Source organism: Phragmites australis, chromosome 8 (genome assembly GCF_958298935.1).
Source record: "Phragmites australis chromosome 8, lpPhrAust1.1, whole genome shotgun sequence".
In the NCBI taxonomy this organism is placed as follows: Eukaryota; Viridiplantae; Streptophyta; class Magnoliopsida; order Poales; family Poaceae; genus Phragmites; species Phragmites australis.
In genome coordinates, this window is record NC_084928.1 from 26,605,383 (window position 1) to 26,617,982 (window position 12,600).

Here is a 12,600-nt window from a genome sequence, read left to right on the forward strand (position 1 = left end):
AACACAATGCTATAGCACGGGTTTGGGTAGATCATCCCCTGAGAGGAAGAACGATCAATGGAGATGAGATGGGTGGTGGTTGCGATATGCTGCAGTTGGCAATAACGTTCCATTCGAGTCGTTACACAACCAGTCAAAGGCTCCTATAGTCACGTTCCAGTCGAGTCGCTACACATCGATGCCAATTGGCGATAACATGGCTGTCCGCGACGGTGATGACAGTGACAGCGTAGATCGGGTTTTGGCCGGGGCTAGGGCTTGGCTAGGGACTTAGTATGATGGTAAAATAGGGGTAAAGAAGGATAAGGAGGGGTCCTCACCTTACTTTTATGATCGGAGAAGATGGATTCGTGGATATGACGATGACACCGGTGGCGGTGGCGGCACCGGCGAACGGCGGCGCAAGGACAGGACAGCTGCTGCTGCTAGGGCATGGAGGCATGTAAAGTGGGTAGGGGAGGACATTCAATACCTATTTATAGGGCAAGGGACGGCTGGTTGAGGTGGAGTTCAAGCCAGACACAATTCGAGTTCGAGTTCAAGTCAGTTAGGATTTCCTTTTTCGTAGCTCTCTATTTCGTGGATGATATCTCTATCATCCAGACTCCAAATTGGACGTTTTTGGACTCTAAATTGTATTACTCGAAAGGATCTACAACTTTGTTATTCATTGAAACTTCAGAAACACCATTTTGATTTCCCAAAATATGTCACAAGATAAATTGTTTGAACTGAGACTTATCTACGTAGCACTAATTTTAAGGGTCATAACTCCTAGCTTCATTATCCAAAAGGGGACTTCCATAGGTTCAAATTGAAGCTCTCGACGAGGCCTACAACTTTGCTATTGTTAAGATTTGCATTTGAGGTCATCTTTAACTCCAAAACTATATGGGAAGATAAGTCTATCCAGGACTCCGTGAATATCCACAGATTTCGTGGATCCTTTGTGTTGAGCCTTCTAGATGACTTATGTGCTATCCAAGAGTTTGGGCTTGGGCAGGATTAGGTCCAATGGCACCTTAGGCATATCTAAGGTTTTAGAAAAGAAACATCTACAGAGAAATGTGAATAAGGTTTGAATTTAAATTAAGCTTGGAGTGAATTTGAGATAAACGAAAAATGAGGTTGAACAAGAATGGGAGTAGATAAGGAATTTAAATTTGGATTTTGGTAGAATTTGAGAAACGGGAGAGATTGGCCACAAACAAGGATTTGGATAAAATTTGAATTGAACTAGAGAAGGATCAAGTATGATCAAGGATTGAATAGATGATGAATTTAAAGATTTTGAATTATAACCATTAAGATCATTAACTAATTTACTACTGAGTTTTGTAAAAACATTTTCAAAATATTTTGCACTCAAAACACCAAAGAAAAAGAAAAGGAAAAAAAACTCTAATACATTTACCTAGTTCCTAACAAAACTTAGCATGCAATACATATAAAATAATAACCTATATTGATTGATTATTTATGAAAATAGGTTTTAAACCTATTCTACTGGTGAAGCTACTTCCTAATGTTGAAAATTTTTAAAAAAGTTGCAAATTCTAAAAACCAGAGTGTTAGAACCGGACAATCTGGTGTTTACACCATAAAAAAACTAGTCGTTGGATCACACTCAAAATCATCATGAACACCGGATACTCTGGTGTAACTTGAATTCCATCACCGGACTATCCAGTGAGTTGTCTTGAGCTAGAGAGCGCCACTTCAACCCTATCTAGAAATAAAGCTCCTGTGAGATGATCTTTAGGGCACCGTACCTTTCTGTGGGTTGTTTTTCATTCTTCAATATTTGCAGTCATCTCTGCAAGAAATGCTCTGGTGCTACAAACCGTTGTGAACATTTCAAGCATCGGACTATCCGTTCAAATCTTCATCTTCTCCTCTGTGCTGGAAAATACTCTGGTTCACTTCTTTCAGTGTGCACAAATCAAGCATTGGACTATCCAGTCAACTATTCTTCATTCTTTAGCACAACACCCTTCTTTAGAAGAACTGCTCTAGTGAGCACACTTGATAATCTCTGGACCTTCCGGTGAGGTCTTCAGCCTTCTCTCTCCCTTTATCAGAAATGCTCTAGTGAGTGTAACATCCTCTTCAACGGACCATCTGGTGAGACCAAATATCCTGGAACTTCTCTAATTCAACCAAACTTTATCCCGGCTACTGTAGCTTATTCATGTATTGCATCTATGAGACCTACTAAAACATATACTTAACAAATATTTTAGTCCCATTGACTATATTATCATTAATCATCAAAATCACAATTATAATCTAATATGGCTATTTTCGCTACGCCATGCTAGTTAGAACTCCATTGTACAAAGATGGCATGCCGCTAGCTGAAGATCATCATGATGGAAATCTTCATCAGACATGGTTGTCGGTTCAGTAATAGAATTTGTGATTGAATGCTAGTTATGTCATGGTTTTTGAGATAGTGTTTATTCCTACCAGTGTGTCAAGTTTTGCCTGAGGGGGATTCGCTTTTTTGCCACCGGTGACCCCTAGGTGGTATCCCATTTGCCACCCTGACTCACATGTATAGACTTAGGATGACCTGCATGTCATCTTCAGCAGCAATTTTTATTTTCTGATGGTGGCAACTAAGAAATTATCCCTTTTCCTGATGGCTACATCCATCGTGTGATGCAAAGGCTATAATAATTTATATTCCTTTGTCTTAAAAAAACTTAACGTTCCACCAGGTTTATTTTATAGCTCCACTCTGTTTTCTTTTCATGCTCTTTCTTTACCTAAGTTGCTCTTGTCTGCATTCTTGTCCGGTGACATCGTCTTCTTCCCTGATGTTAATTTCATTTCCATCCAAGTTTTCAAAAGTCCGGTGAAAATTCAAAATTGAGTTCACTCACTGACTCGCAGATCCAACTACAGAGCCAGAAAAGCGCGGGCCAGCAGGCAGCAGCCCCATAGCCGCGCTCCATCGCGCTTATGCACGGTTCACTCGGCCTCAGCAGACTCAATCGGCCCACGACCAACGGGCGACGCGGCAGACTCAAGCGTGAAGTCCCACATCTAGTTCCACGCAGGCTTGCCAGGCGCCAAGCGGACCGCGGGTCTGTCGGGTGTGTGCTGCAAACGCCGGCGCCAGAGCGCGCTAGCGGAGATGCAGCACGGCTGGTTCGTGCGCTGGCCCACAGGTGAAGCACAGTCTAGGGTGTGTCTATTCATATTTTTAAGGCATTTGTTTGGAAGGCAGGTGGATGAGATCATCTGATTTTTAGAATATTTTTTAAATATGTTGGGTGGAGTGATCCTTTCATTTTGATAAGATGAGGTCATCCATCTTAACTAATCTTGATCATTAGTAAAATAATTAATAATAATTAGCATGTTATATTACTAATTAGTATTTATTACTATAAGATTATAGTTGTTAAGTGTTAGTGTATTTATTAGTGCATAATTGGTGTATCGATTAGAGTATGATTAGTGATAATTAGAATATTATATTGTTAATTAGTAATTAATATTATAAGATTAGTATTGATAAGTATTAATACGTGTTAGTTAGTGTATGATTAATTATTATTATTTAAAATTAAGAGATAAAATTTATTTAATTACTCTTATCCGATTCACCCTTGTTCCTTAAAAAAAAAACAAGACGATCCAAACAGATAATTTAAATTAATATATCAAAAAACAGGACGATCATATCACATCCATCTTTACCCTTTAACCAAACACATCCCAGCTTAGCTTCAAGCTGCTGATAGCCTGAGATACACCCGGGAGGCTGGAGGCACAGTAGTGCTAGAATACAGTGCAATTCACAAGCCAAGTTCGAATACCTCGACAGTTTATTGATTTATTTACGAAAAATGAGATATACAAACATAAATCGCACTGCTAAGATAGACATGAAACGTCGATAAACAGACACAATCAAATGTGTAGCTACCACATACGCGAAATAGCGACCATTTTGGTAGTCACTTGCTCGGAGCGAGTGGCGGGACGCTCTGCTCGTTCCTGAAGTAGTCGTCGGGGTCAATCTGACCCTTCGCCATCGCGAGCCTCTGGTAATTGAGCTTGAAGTACTTCTCGCCCCAGACCATGCCGGCCTGGTAGCTGCTAACGTTGCCCACAACGACGTTCTCGCCGAGGTCGAGGTCCCTGTAGTTGAAGTACGCCTCCCGGGGGTTCGAGCTCACGTACGGCTCCATGAACGCGTAGAAGTCCCTGATCCACTTCGTCTGCGCTACTCCGTTTCCACCGGCCATCGACCAGAAGTTCATGTACTGGATGTTGTACAGCACGCCGCCGCGGTGCGGGAAAGGCGTCGCCGACTCCGGGACGCTGCTGATCTGCGCGCCGTAGGGGTCCAGGATCATGAGCCCCGCGTCGGGCTGCGCGAGCCACGTGAATATCTCCTGCCACGCGCCCCTGGCAATGGGCTGCCGCACGTAGTCGGACGTCGCCTTGTATCCGCTGCTGAATACCGCCGAAGAGGTGGTCCGGTTCAGGATGTCCTCCACGGTAGAGCCGCTGCCAAGGTAGACGTAAGGCACGGACTGGATCCAAGTCATCTCCTTGCAGTGCGTGCGGTTCACCCCGAGCTCCGGGAAGCGGCTGGCCATCACCGGCAGGAGCGCGTCGCACGTGCCGAGGTACAGGGACTGGAAGTTGGCCGTCTGTTTCTGGATGGTCACCCTGATGAACAGGTCGGCCGGGAGGGCCGGTGCCACTTCCTGCCATTTGGTCACGGTGTCCACGGCGCCCTGGTCTACGGAAACTGGGACGCTGAACGCCGTGACCGTCGGCGGGACGGGCACGAGCTTCACCTGCCACGACAGAACGATCCCAAAGCTCTCGCCACCGCCACCTCGGAGGGCCCAGAAGACGTCCCTCCCCATTGCATTCTTGTCCAGGAGCCTCCCCTTGGCGTCGACCAACACGGCGTCGACGACGTTGTCTATGGCGACGCCGTACTTGCGCAGCAGCATACCGAAGCCGCCGCCGCTGAAATGTCCTCCCACGCCGACGGTCGGGCACAGGCCGGCCGGGAACGCCAGCTGCTTGCTCGCCTGCCCGATGGCGTAGTACAGCTCGCCGAGAGTCGCGCCGGAGTCCACCCACGCGGTCGACGTCTGCTGGTTAATACGCACGGCGCGGAGGTTTGACAGGTCGACCACAGCGAACACCTCGGGGTGCTCGGACCTGTAGGACAGGCCCTCGTAGTCATGACCGCCGCTGCGCACGCGGATGCGCAATCCATTCTGGCGGCCGCAGACCACGGCGGCCTGCACGTGGGAGGCGTTTGTTGGCGTGACGATGTAGAGCGGCCTCACCGTGGTAGGCGTGAAGAACTTTGGGTTCCTGATGGAGGACTTCAACACCGACGTGAACGAAGGCGAGCTCTGTGTGTATACGAGCTGGGTGGGAATGTTCGCCGAGAGGCATTGGAGGAAGTCATCAGAGGAAGCTAGGGAAGAGATAGAGGCATAGGAGCAGAAGAATGTAAAGATGAGCACCGGCGCTAAGCTTTTGGCCATGGCCATCTTTGCTTCTTGCAAACTTTGCAGTGTTTGCATGGCACCGAGCTCGACCTACATATATAGCCCTACGAGTTGCGGCTTCGGCACACGTGTGAATTGTTCGTAATTTATCGGAGATAGCCGTGCCATGCCAGCTAGCTACTCCTGCACACTACTCCAGCTGGATACGTACAAAAGTCATGGTCAACTATGTAGATCGCCATCCACGGTGTACAAAAGTCATGGTTAAATAAGTCTAAATCTCATTATATCTGAAGATTAGACGAGGTTTGATTTTGAAACTAGCCTGTGAACAACTGGAAATATGATAGGAAGTCTTTTTTTGTTTGCTGTAGTAAACGTGAACTGGTCGCTGGTCTTTCTTCTAGTCGCAGAGAAACAGCGAATATGGCACTGTCACTGGGCTGCAGCAGCCATATGGCTACTAGATGCCGTTGAACTTTCTGTATGGCTGCGGTGCCAGAAGAATGCTGAGAACGAGGCTTGGAATGGCATTACGTTGGAATAATGGATAATCTTCAAAAAGTCGCATAAAATTTATAGAGCTTGGACCAATGGAATCGTTGGAATAATGGATAATCTTCAGAAAAGTCAAGCTGATTGTGTTTGCAATGACATATCAATGAAACGGACGGATAAAACTTTCTTCCTATAGCCAGTCAAAAACTCCGAACTTATCTATGGGTTCCTATAGCCAATCAAAAACTCTGAACGGGCTCCTCTGACTTTTAAGAAGCAAAGCCACAGGTGAACAGTATTTTGTGAGAAGGTAAATAGTAACTTACAGTTAAATACGGTAACACGAGTACTGTTGTGAAATACTATGCTGATTTCATTATAGCTTGAGTATTACAGCAGTACAGTATACTTATTGTACCACTGGATTTGACCGTCCGTTTCAATCTATCAGCTCACGCGGAGTAAAATCACTGGTATTGTTCAATCTATCGGCTCACGCGGAGTAAAATCACTGGTATTGTTCAGCCGGTGACTCAGGAGCCGGTTCCCAAAAACTCATATCAGTATATCACATCCCAATCCAAAAGCTTCTCACATATTGACGTGTGGATGACATCGCCCCACTTCTGCCTACACGAGCAATCGTTTCCTACGAGCTGCACGGTGACAACGTACCTCACACGCACTCAGTAGCACCCATTTGATCGGCTCGTGTAGCGCAGAAGCAGGCTAATGGAAGTGCACCGTGAATAGAGCATTAGGCTGTACGAGACACATCCACAGGTACATCGAAATCAAACACTCGGTAGCTCAAAACTAACCCGTAGTAAAGTATTATCGGTGTGAAAGTAAACATAACAGAAGTGCATCCATGATTTCAGCTTTCAAGTAATCAGACACATCATAAGCTCCTCAGTCCAAAACTGGCTCATGTAACAAGACTTAAAATAACAAGATCCGAGCTTGCACAAAGTGGACTAAAAACTTGGGCAGCGGTGAAACTCCTTTGTAGCCATAACATGTCTAACGGCTTAGACTACGCATCAGGTTCTAAGAGTTAGCCTGGGCCTTGTTGAGGATGACACCTTCGTACTTCACCTGGAACCACTTCATGGCGTCCTCCTTGGTCACCCTGTGCTGGATTCCAACACGGGACTTGCATCTGCGACGGCGTGCAACGCGGTACCCAGCACGCTCAAGGACAACATAGAAATCCATTCCATAAATACCGGTTGAAGGATCATACCTACAGAGGAAAACAGAAACCAAGTCACTACTGACATGAACAGTTTGTATCAAAAAAGGAATATGTGAACATCACTTGGACCTTCCCTAAATTACAGCAAGCAAATTCAAAGCACAGGAATCAATTAATGATAATGAAGACAAGATAATAGTGATTTTCATGCATCCGCTGTTGTAGCCAGCAGCAATAATTGTCATAGTTGTAGACAAGGTGATCGGCATTCATCATTTGACCAGTCAAACACTGCCCTAACACAAGTAATGAACTGGAAACTGAAACAATAAACTCAAAATGTTGATGTCCAAATCAAAGTATTTCCAAACAGTTTCCAGAAAAGAAAACCCATTTGTCAAACAAATGATATGATCATATTGTTCAACAAAAAATGTGCTTGGTCAATGAAACGATTTAAAAAAAAAAGGTCGGAAAAAACTGTTAAGAGTCTGGAATTTGTTGTCAGTTTGAATGACCACTACAAAAATAATTTAATCACAGAAAGCTCAACAAAAATAAGCAGCAGTATTTAGGCCTCAGAAATAAAGGTGCATCAGTAGACCAGCAAATGCTAGACTTCAGATGGTACGGACAATTAAATCAAGTCATTGGCCCAATAGAGCAAGAAAAATAAGATGTAACTTATGCCAGGGTAGAATTGTAAAGGTTCATCAGTAGCATTGAGTTTGGAAAGGGAAAAAATCAACTTAGGGGATGTTTGTTTAGATTGGCATTTGGCAGGGATTAGACCCAATCCTTTCCAAAATGGAAGAGAAAATGAACTAATATCCCATCCAATCCACAAAGATTGAGCCAAATCACCAGCCATCAGGGTGAATATTGACTTTCCAAACAATATATGAAATATTATTACGCAAACAGAACATGCATATCGGATGAAAATATGACTAAAACATCTCAGTTCCAAGAAATATAAGCTATGCCATGTTCAAAGTTACAAAAGTGTGATGAAACAGTAAGTTTCAATAGATTATAACCGACAGAGGTTAAGGATCTTACTTGATGCCAAGATCAATGTGCTCCTGGATTCCAAAACCAAAGCACCCTGTCTCACTGAAGTTCCTCCTTAGCAGTTCATATTCCTTGACCTTCAATCCACTCTCCAAAAGCTGCATTGCCTTGTCACCCCTTACAGTTACATAGCAGGCAATCTTCTCGTTACGCCTGATACCAAACGAGCGGACAGTGTATCTAGCTGAAGAATGTGGAGAATCACAAATGTTAAACAACAAAGTGTAACTTCTAGATGCTACGGAAACAAGATAAAGAAATATAGATAAAGGAAAGGGAAATATACCCTTAGAGAACACTGGTGACTGTCCACTCAGTTGCTCCAGGACCTGCAAGCATGGAAGCAAAAATGGATTTACTGCTATTTGCTGAAGGTAAGAGGAGAAATGATATCCTATAGTGACAAAACTTTAAACTATAAATCAGTTTTGGCCTCTAAGCATTTGTACAGTAAAATTATGGTTCACAACTGTAGGATTTAGCAGAGCTAACTAGTAAAAACATTTACTGAAACCTTTAAAAAGGCAAATCTTTACACGTAGGGAAAACTATAGATCACCCCCCGATCTTTGGTCTGATCTTCAAATTTCACCCTAAACTATGAAATTAGATATATTTCAACCTGATCTTTACAATACCACTCAAATTTCATCATGAACTATAAAACCAGATATATTTCACCCTAAGCTTTACAATACCACTCAAATAACACCCTAGCCAGTTTTGGAGGGTTGTTTTGCCTATGTGGCAAGTCTGCATCGGCGGTTAAGCCAAGCGGAATGTCATATCATTTAATCTTGTTTTTATTCTTCTTTTTTCAAGGTGTTTTTGCCATGTATTGACTCGATCATGTTGCTTCATCATCATTTGATGTCTAGTTGAGCTAACACGGGTTGCCACCAAGGTCTATGTTATATGTCACTTAATCTTGTTTTATTCTTCTTTTTTCCAAGTGGTTTTGCCATGTATTGACCCGGTCATGTTGCTTCATCACCATTCGACGTCTAGCTAAGCTAACACAGGTTGCCGCTAGGGTCTGTGTTGCCACGTCTCCATGAGGTGGACGATGAACTGGACCAAATCAGCCATGTCAGCATGCCCTTGTGGCAAAAACATTCATGCATACCCACCACATAGGCAAAACCACCCTTCAAAACCGGCTAGGGTGCTATTTGAGTGGTATTGTAAAGTTGAAGCTAAAATATATCAAGTTTCATAATTCATGGTGAAATTTTAGTGGTATTGTAAAGTTCAAGGTGAAATATATCTGGTTTCATAGTTCAAGGGAAATCTGAGTGGTATTATAAAGTTTATGGTGAAATATATCCGGTTTCATAGTTTAGGGTGAAATTTGAAAATCAGGCCAAAGTTCAGGGGATGATCTGTAGTTTTCCCTTACATGTAAGATAACCAAACTAAGAAAATGGTAACCACTATCTATATTCTGAAGACCATACACTGTCTGCTAGAACAACAAGCAAGCTTTCATGCACAAAAACAGCATAACAATGTCACTGTCTCCTGTATTTGATCAAATTACAATCATTCAGCTTTGAATCCTCATTCTACCGTCAATGATCAACATTTCCGAAATGACTATAAACAAAGTTATCTTTCAACTATAAGACGTCAGAAAGCTTATCTGAACAACTGGCAGTTGACCATAGAATAACTAGCCAGTTTCTAAATCCTTATTATTGCAACAATAATAACAGCAAGCCAAATTTAAAATTCCCTCGCCCCTACCTTTCTTTTACCACCAAGAACCGTCTACTTCAGTCATATCAAGCTTTATTAACAGAGTAATATGTGTACTCTGTGCTTACATTGCTACAGATTAAACAACCATTGAACTCCAGGACCAGAAACTACCTAAAAGCGAATCAGATTCTAGCTCCGAAAAAAGTTCGCAGGCTACTAACAAAACTGTGAAAAGAAAACAGCTAAAAGTAAACAATTGCTAGTTCAAATATCTGATACGCGAGAAGAGAATGGGGACGGACCCAACCTTGGCGGCACGGGTGAGGCGATCCCCGCTCTCTCCGACGGAGATGTTTAGGACCAGCTTCTGCACCTTGATCTCCCTCATCGGGTTGGACTGCTTCTTCTCTGACGCCTGCGCAAGACAAAACACGGACCGACACGCACGGGGGTTAACTCCGTAGACACAGCAAAGAGTGAGGTCGGGGGAGGAGTGAGGCTCACCATGGAGGAGGAGGCGACGGCGACCCGTCTGCGTCGGCGGCGGTGGAGGGTGGGGAGAGGGTAAGGGAGGCGCGTGGCGGCGGCTGGGGATTAAAAGAGGGAAACCCTAGAGAGGGGGTGCAGGTGGGGTAGGTAGGAGGGCTTTGCGGGTCATAGCCAACGACAACAGCCCACGGCCTTCGATTGTGAGCATACTAAGGAAAGGGATTTGGGCTGTTATTCCTGGGCTCACCTGTCGACGAACAACCTGGACATATTCAGGTGCGGCCCAGTAAAAAAAAACTGGAATCAAGCTAGGCTTAGAAAAAGAGCAGGAATCATCGCAGTTGGGTAAGCGTGCCCAAACCCGCCGTTGCACACCCTCCAGCTTCACTCGCTGACAGCATGCCCCCTTGCCAGTCGTCTTTCCGAGAGGATTTGTCCGGGCTTAGAGGGATTACGGCCGACCAGTGGTGGGTGGCAGTATGGTGGTACGGTGGCCGGCAATACTGATAGCGTAGGAGGTAAGAGTCCTGTTAGAGACGTGTTAGCGAGGCAGCGGGGATCCTACAATGCGAGAATCGTCGGAGACAAAAGGAGGAGGACACTATGAAGAAGTCCTTGGAGACTAATGGCAAAGGAGGCATGGAGCAGGGGCTCACCAGAGATGCCAAAGGCTCGCTAGAGGGGAAAGGGGAGGAGGAGCTTAGCGTTGGGTGGTGAGTGAAGTGTGTTTTTTTTTCTTTACCTTTTCGTTATTTCATAATCTCCGAGGTATGACACCCTTTAGCTCCACAGGGACAACTTTTCTCATTACTTTTCCTTTTCATGTTCCATTTTTATACATTAATCATTAGATTCTAAAGACATGGGCTCCATTTTTTTTAGCCCACGCAAACTGGAAAGAACTGCAACCAGCCCACTTCGGAACAAGCCCAGTTATAGTTAGAGTTTCATTTGCAGATATAATATAATAAGTTTTTTATTTTTATATGTTTTCAATTAAAATTTTAAATAAATAAATTACTTGAGGCAACATTTGTAAAACTAGGCATCTGCCGTCCTCTGAAAGAGCTGCAGCTCTCTCAGAGGGTGGTAAAGACTGAGAGGGCGAGTGGGCTAACCGCCCCCTTAAAAGGTGGTAAGGGCCTAACTGTTCTTTGAGGGCGGGTAGGGGCAACCTGCGCATTGCCACCCTCTCAGGGGTGGTTAGGAGGCCAGCCCCGCGCCCCTCTGCCCTCCTCCCTCCTCTATATAAGCCGTTAAATTGAGCAAAAAGTCCTCATTTTTTTCCAAAAAAGAGAAAAGTAGAGAAGAGCAGAGGAGAGGAGAGGAGAGAAAGACAGCGCGGTGAAGCCCTACTATTTTCGATCGGCCGATTTGAAGAGCATTTTTCGGTAATTTCTTTTATACTCATATTTTTGTTAGTAAGTAAAGTAGCACTAGATCTAGAGTTTAGCGGTATGACATAGGGTTAGAAAATGCTGTATTTAGTAGTATATTGTCAATATTAATTACGACATAGTAGGATAGCTATTAAATGCATAGTAGTATTTTTAGTATGGTAGTTTCGAATATGTAGATTGTACAGAATAATGATGTTAGTAATAATAGTAGGTTAGTTTGCTTAGGGGTATTATTGAAGAACCTATTGTTAGGCAATAATATGCGTCAGTAATTTTTTTAGTTCCGATAGTCAGAAATATAGTTTGCTGGTCTTAGCATTGGATATATTTGTGGATATTTTCAAGGATGACAGATAAATTATATTTTCAGATATATTATGGTGAAGGTCAAATTAGTTATGGTCCTAATGGTGTAGGTCTTTCTGGGTTTTGTCATGTCGTCAAGGGTCTTAGTAAAGCCAATGAGAGGATCATTATGGGTGTGTGCAAGTGGATGATGCGGTATTTTCAACTGGATCCGCAGCAACATGATCTTAAGCTGAGAGCTGTCCTAAGCCGTGCTAGTCAAGGCTACTTTAGCGAGCTCGTCCTGATCCATACAATATCTACTTGGAGACAGTACGTAGATATATCATGTGAACGTGGGCTCCCTCTGATTTGGTTAGCTAAGGCGTACCAGAAAGATCCAATAGAGATAAACTCTGCGGAAGCAGTAGCGAGAATAAGTCAGACAGTGGTAGAT

The 12,600-nt window shown here is 43.8% G+C and overlaps 2 protein-coding genes and 1 non-coding gene across 3 annotated transcripts; all 3 read right to left on the reverse strand.

The window, feature by feature from the left end:
* Positions 1-3,808: 3,808 nt before the first annotated feature.
* Positions 3,809-5,578, reverse strand: LOC133926865 (berberine bridge enzyme-like Cyn d 4). Its single transcript, XM_062373004.1, has one exon. The coding sequence runs from the start codon at positions 5,571-5,573 to the stop codon at positions 3,972-3,974; it is 1,602 nt and encodes a 533-aa protein (XP_062228988.1). The 5' UTR covers positions 5,574-5,578; the 3' UTR covers positions 3,809-3,971.
* A 1,273-nt stretch (positions 5,579-6,851) lies between these two features.
* LOC133926866 (large ribosomal subunit protein uL5-like) lies at positions 6,852-10,631 on the reverse strand. The gene is made up of 5 exons (XM_062373005.1): positions 10,474-10,631; positions 10,277-10,384; positions 8,555-8,597; positions 8,257-8,452; positions 6,852-7,242 (listed from the first exon to the last, which is right to left on the reverse strand). Exons 1-5 carry the CDS (start codon positions 10,474-10,476, stop codon positions 7,047-7,049), a joined length of 546 nt encoding a protein of 181 aa, XP_062228989.1. The 5' UTR covers positions 10,477-10,631; the 3' UTR covers positions 6,852-7,046.
* On the reverse strand, positions 7,768-7,850 carry LOC133927905 (small nucleolar RNA snoR117). Its single transcript, XR_009911396.1, has one exon. It is a non-coding gene; the product is annotated as a small nucleolar RNA snoR117 (small nucleolar RNA).
* Positions 10,632-12,600: the final 1,969 nt, after the last annotated feature.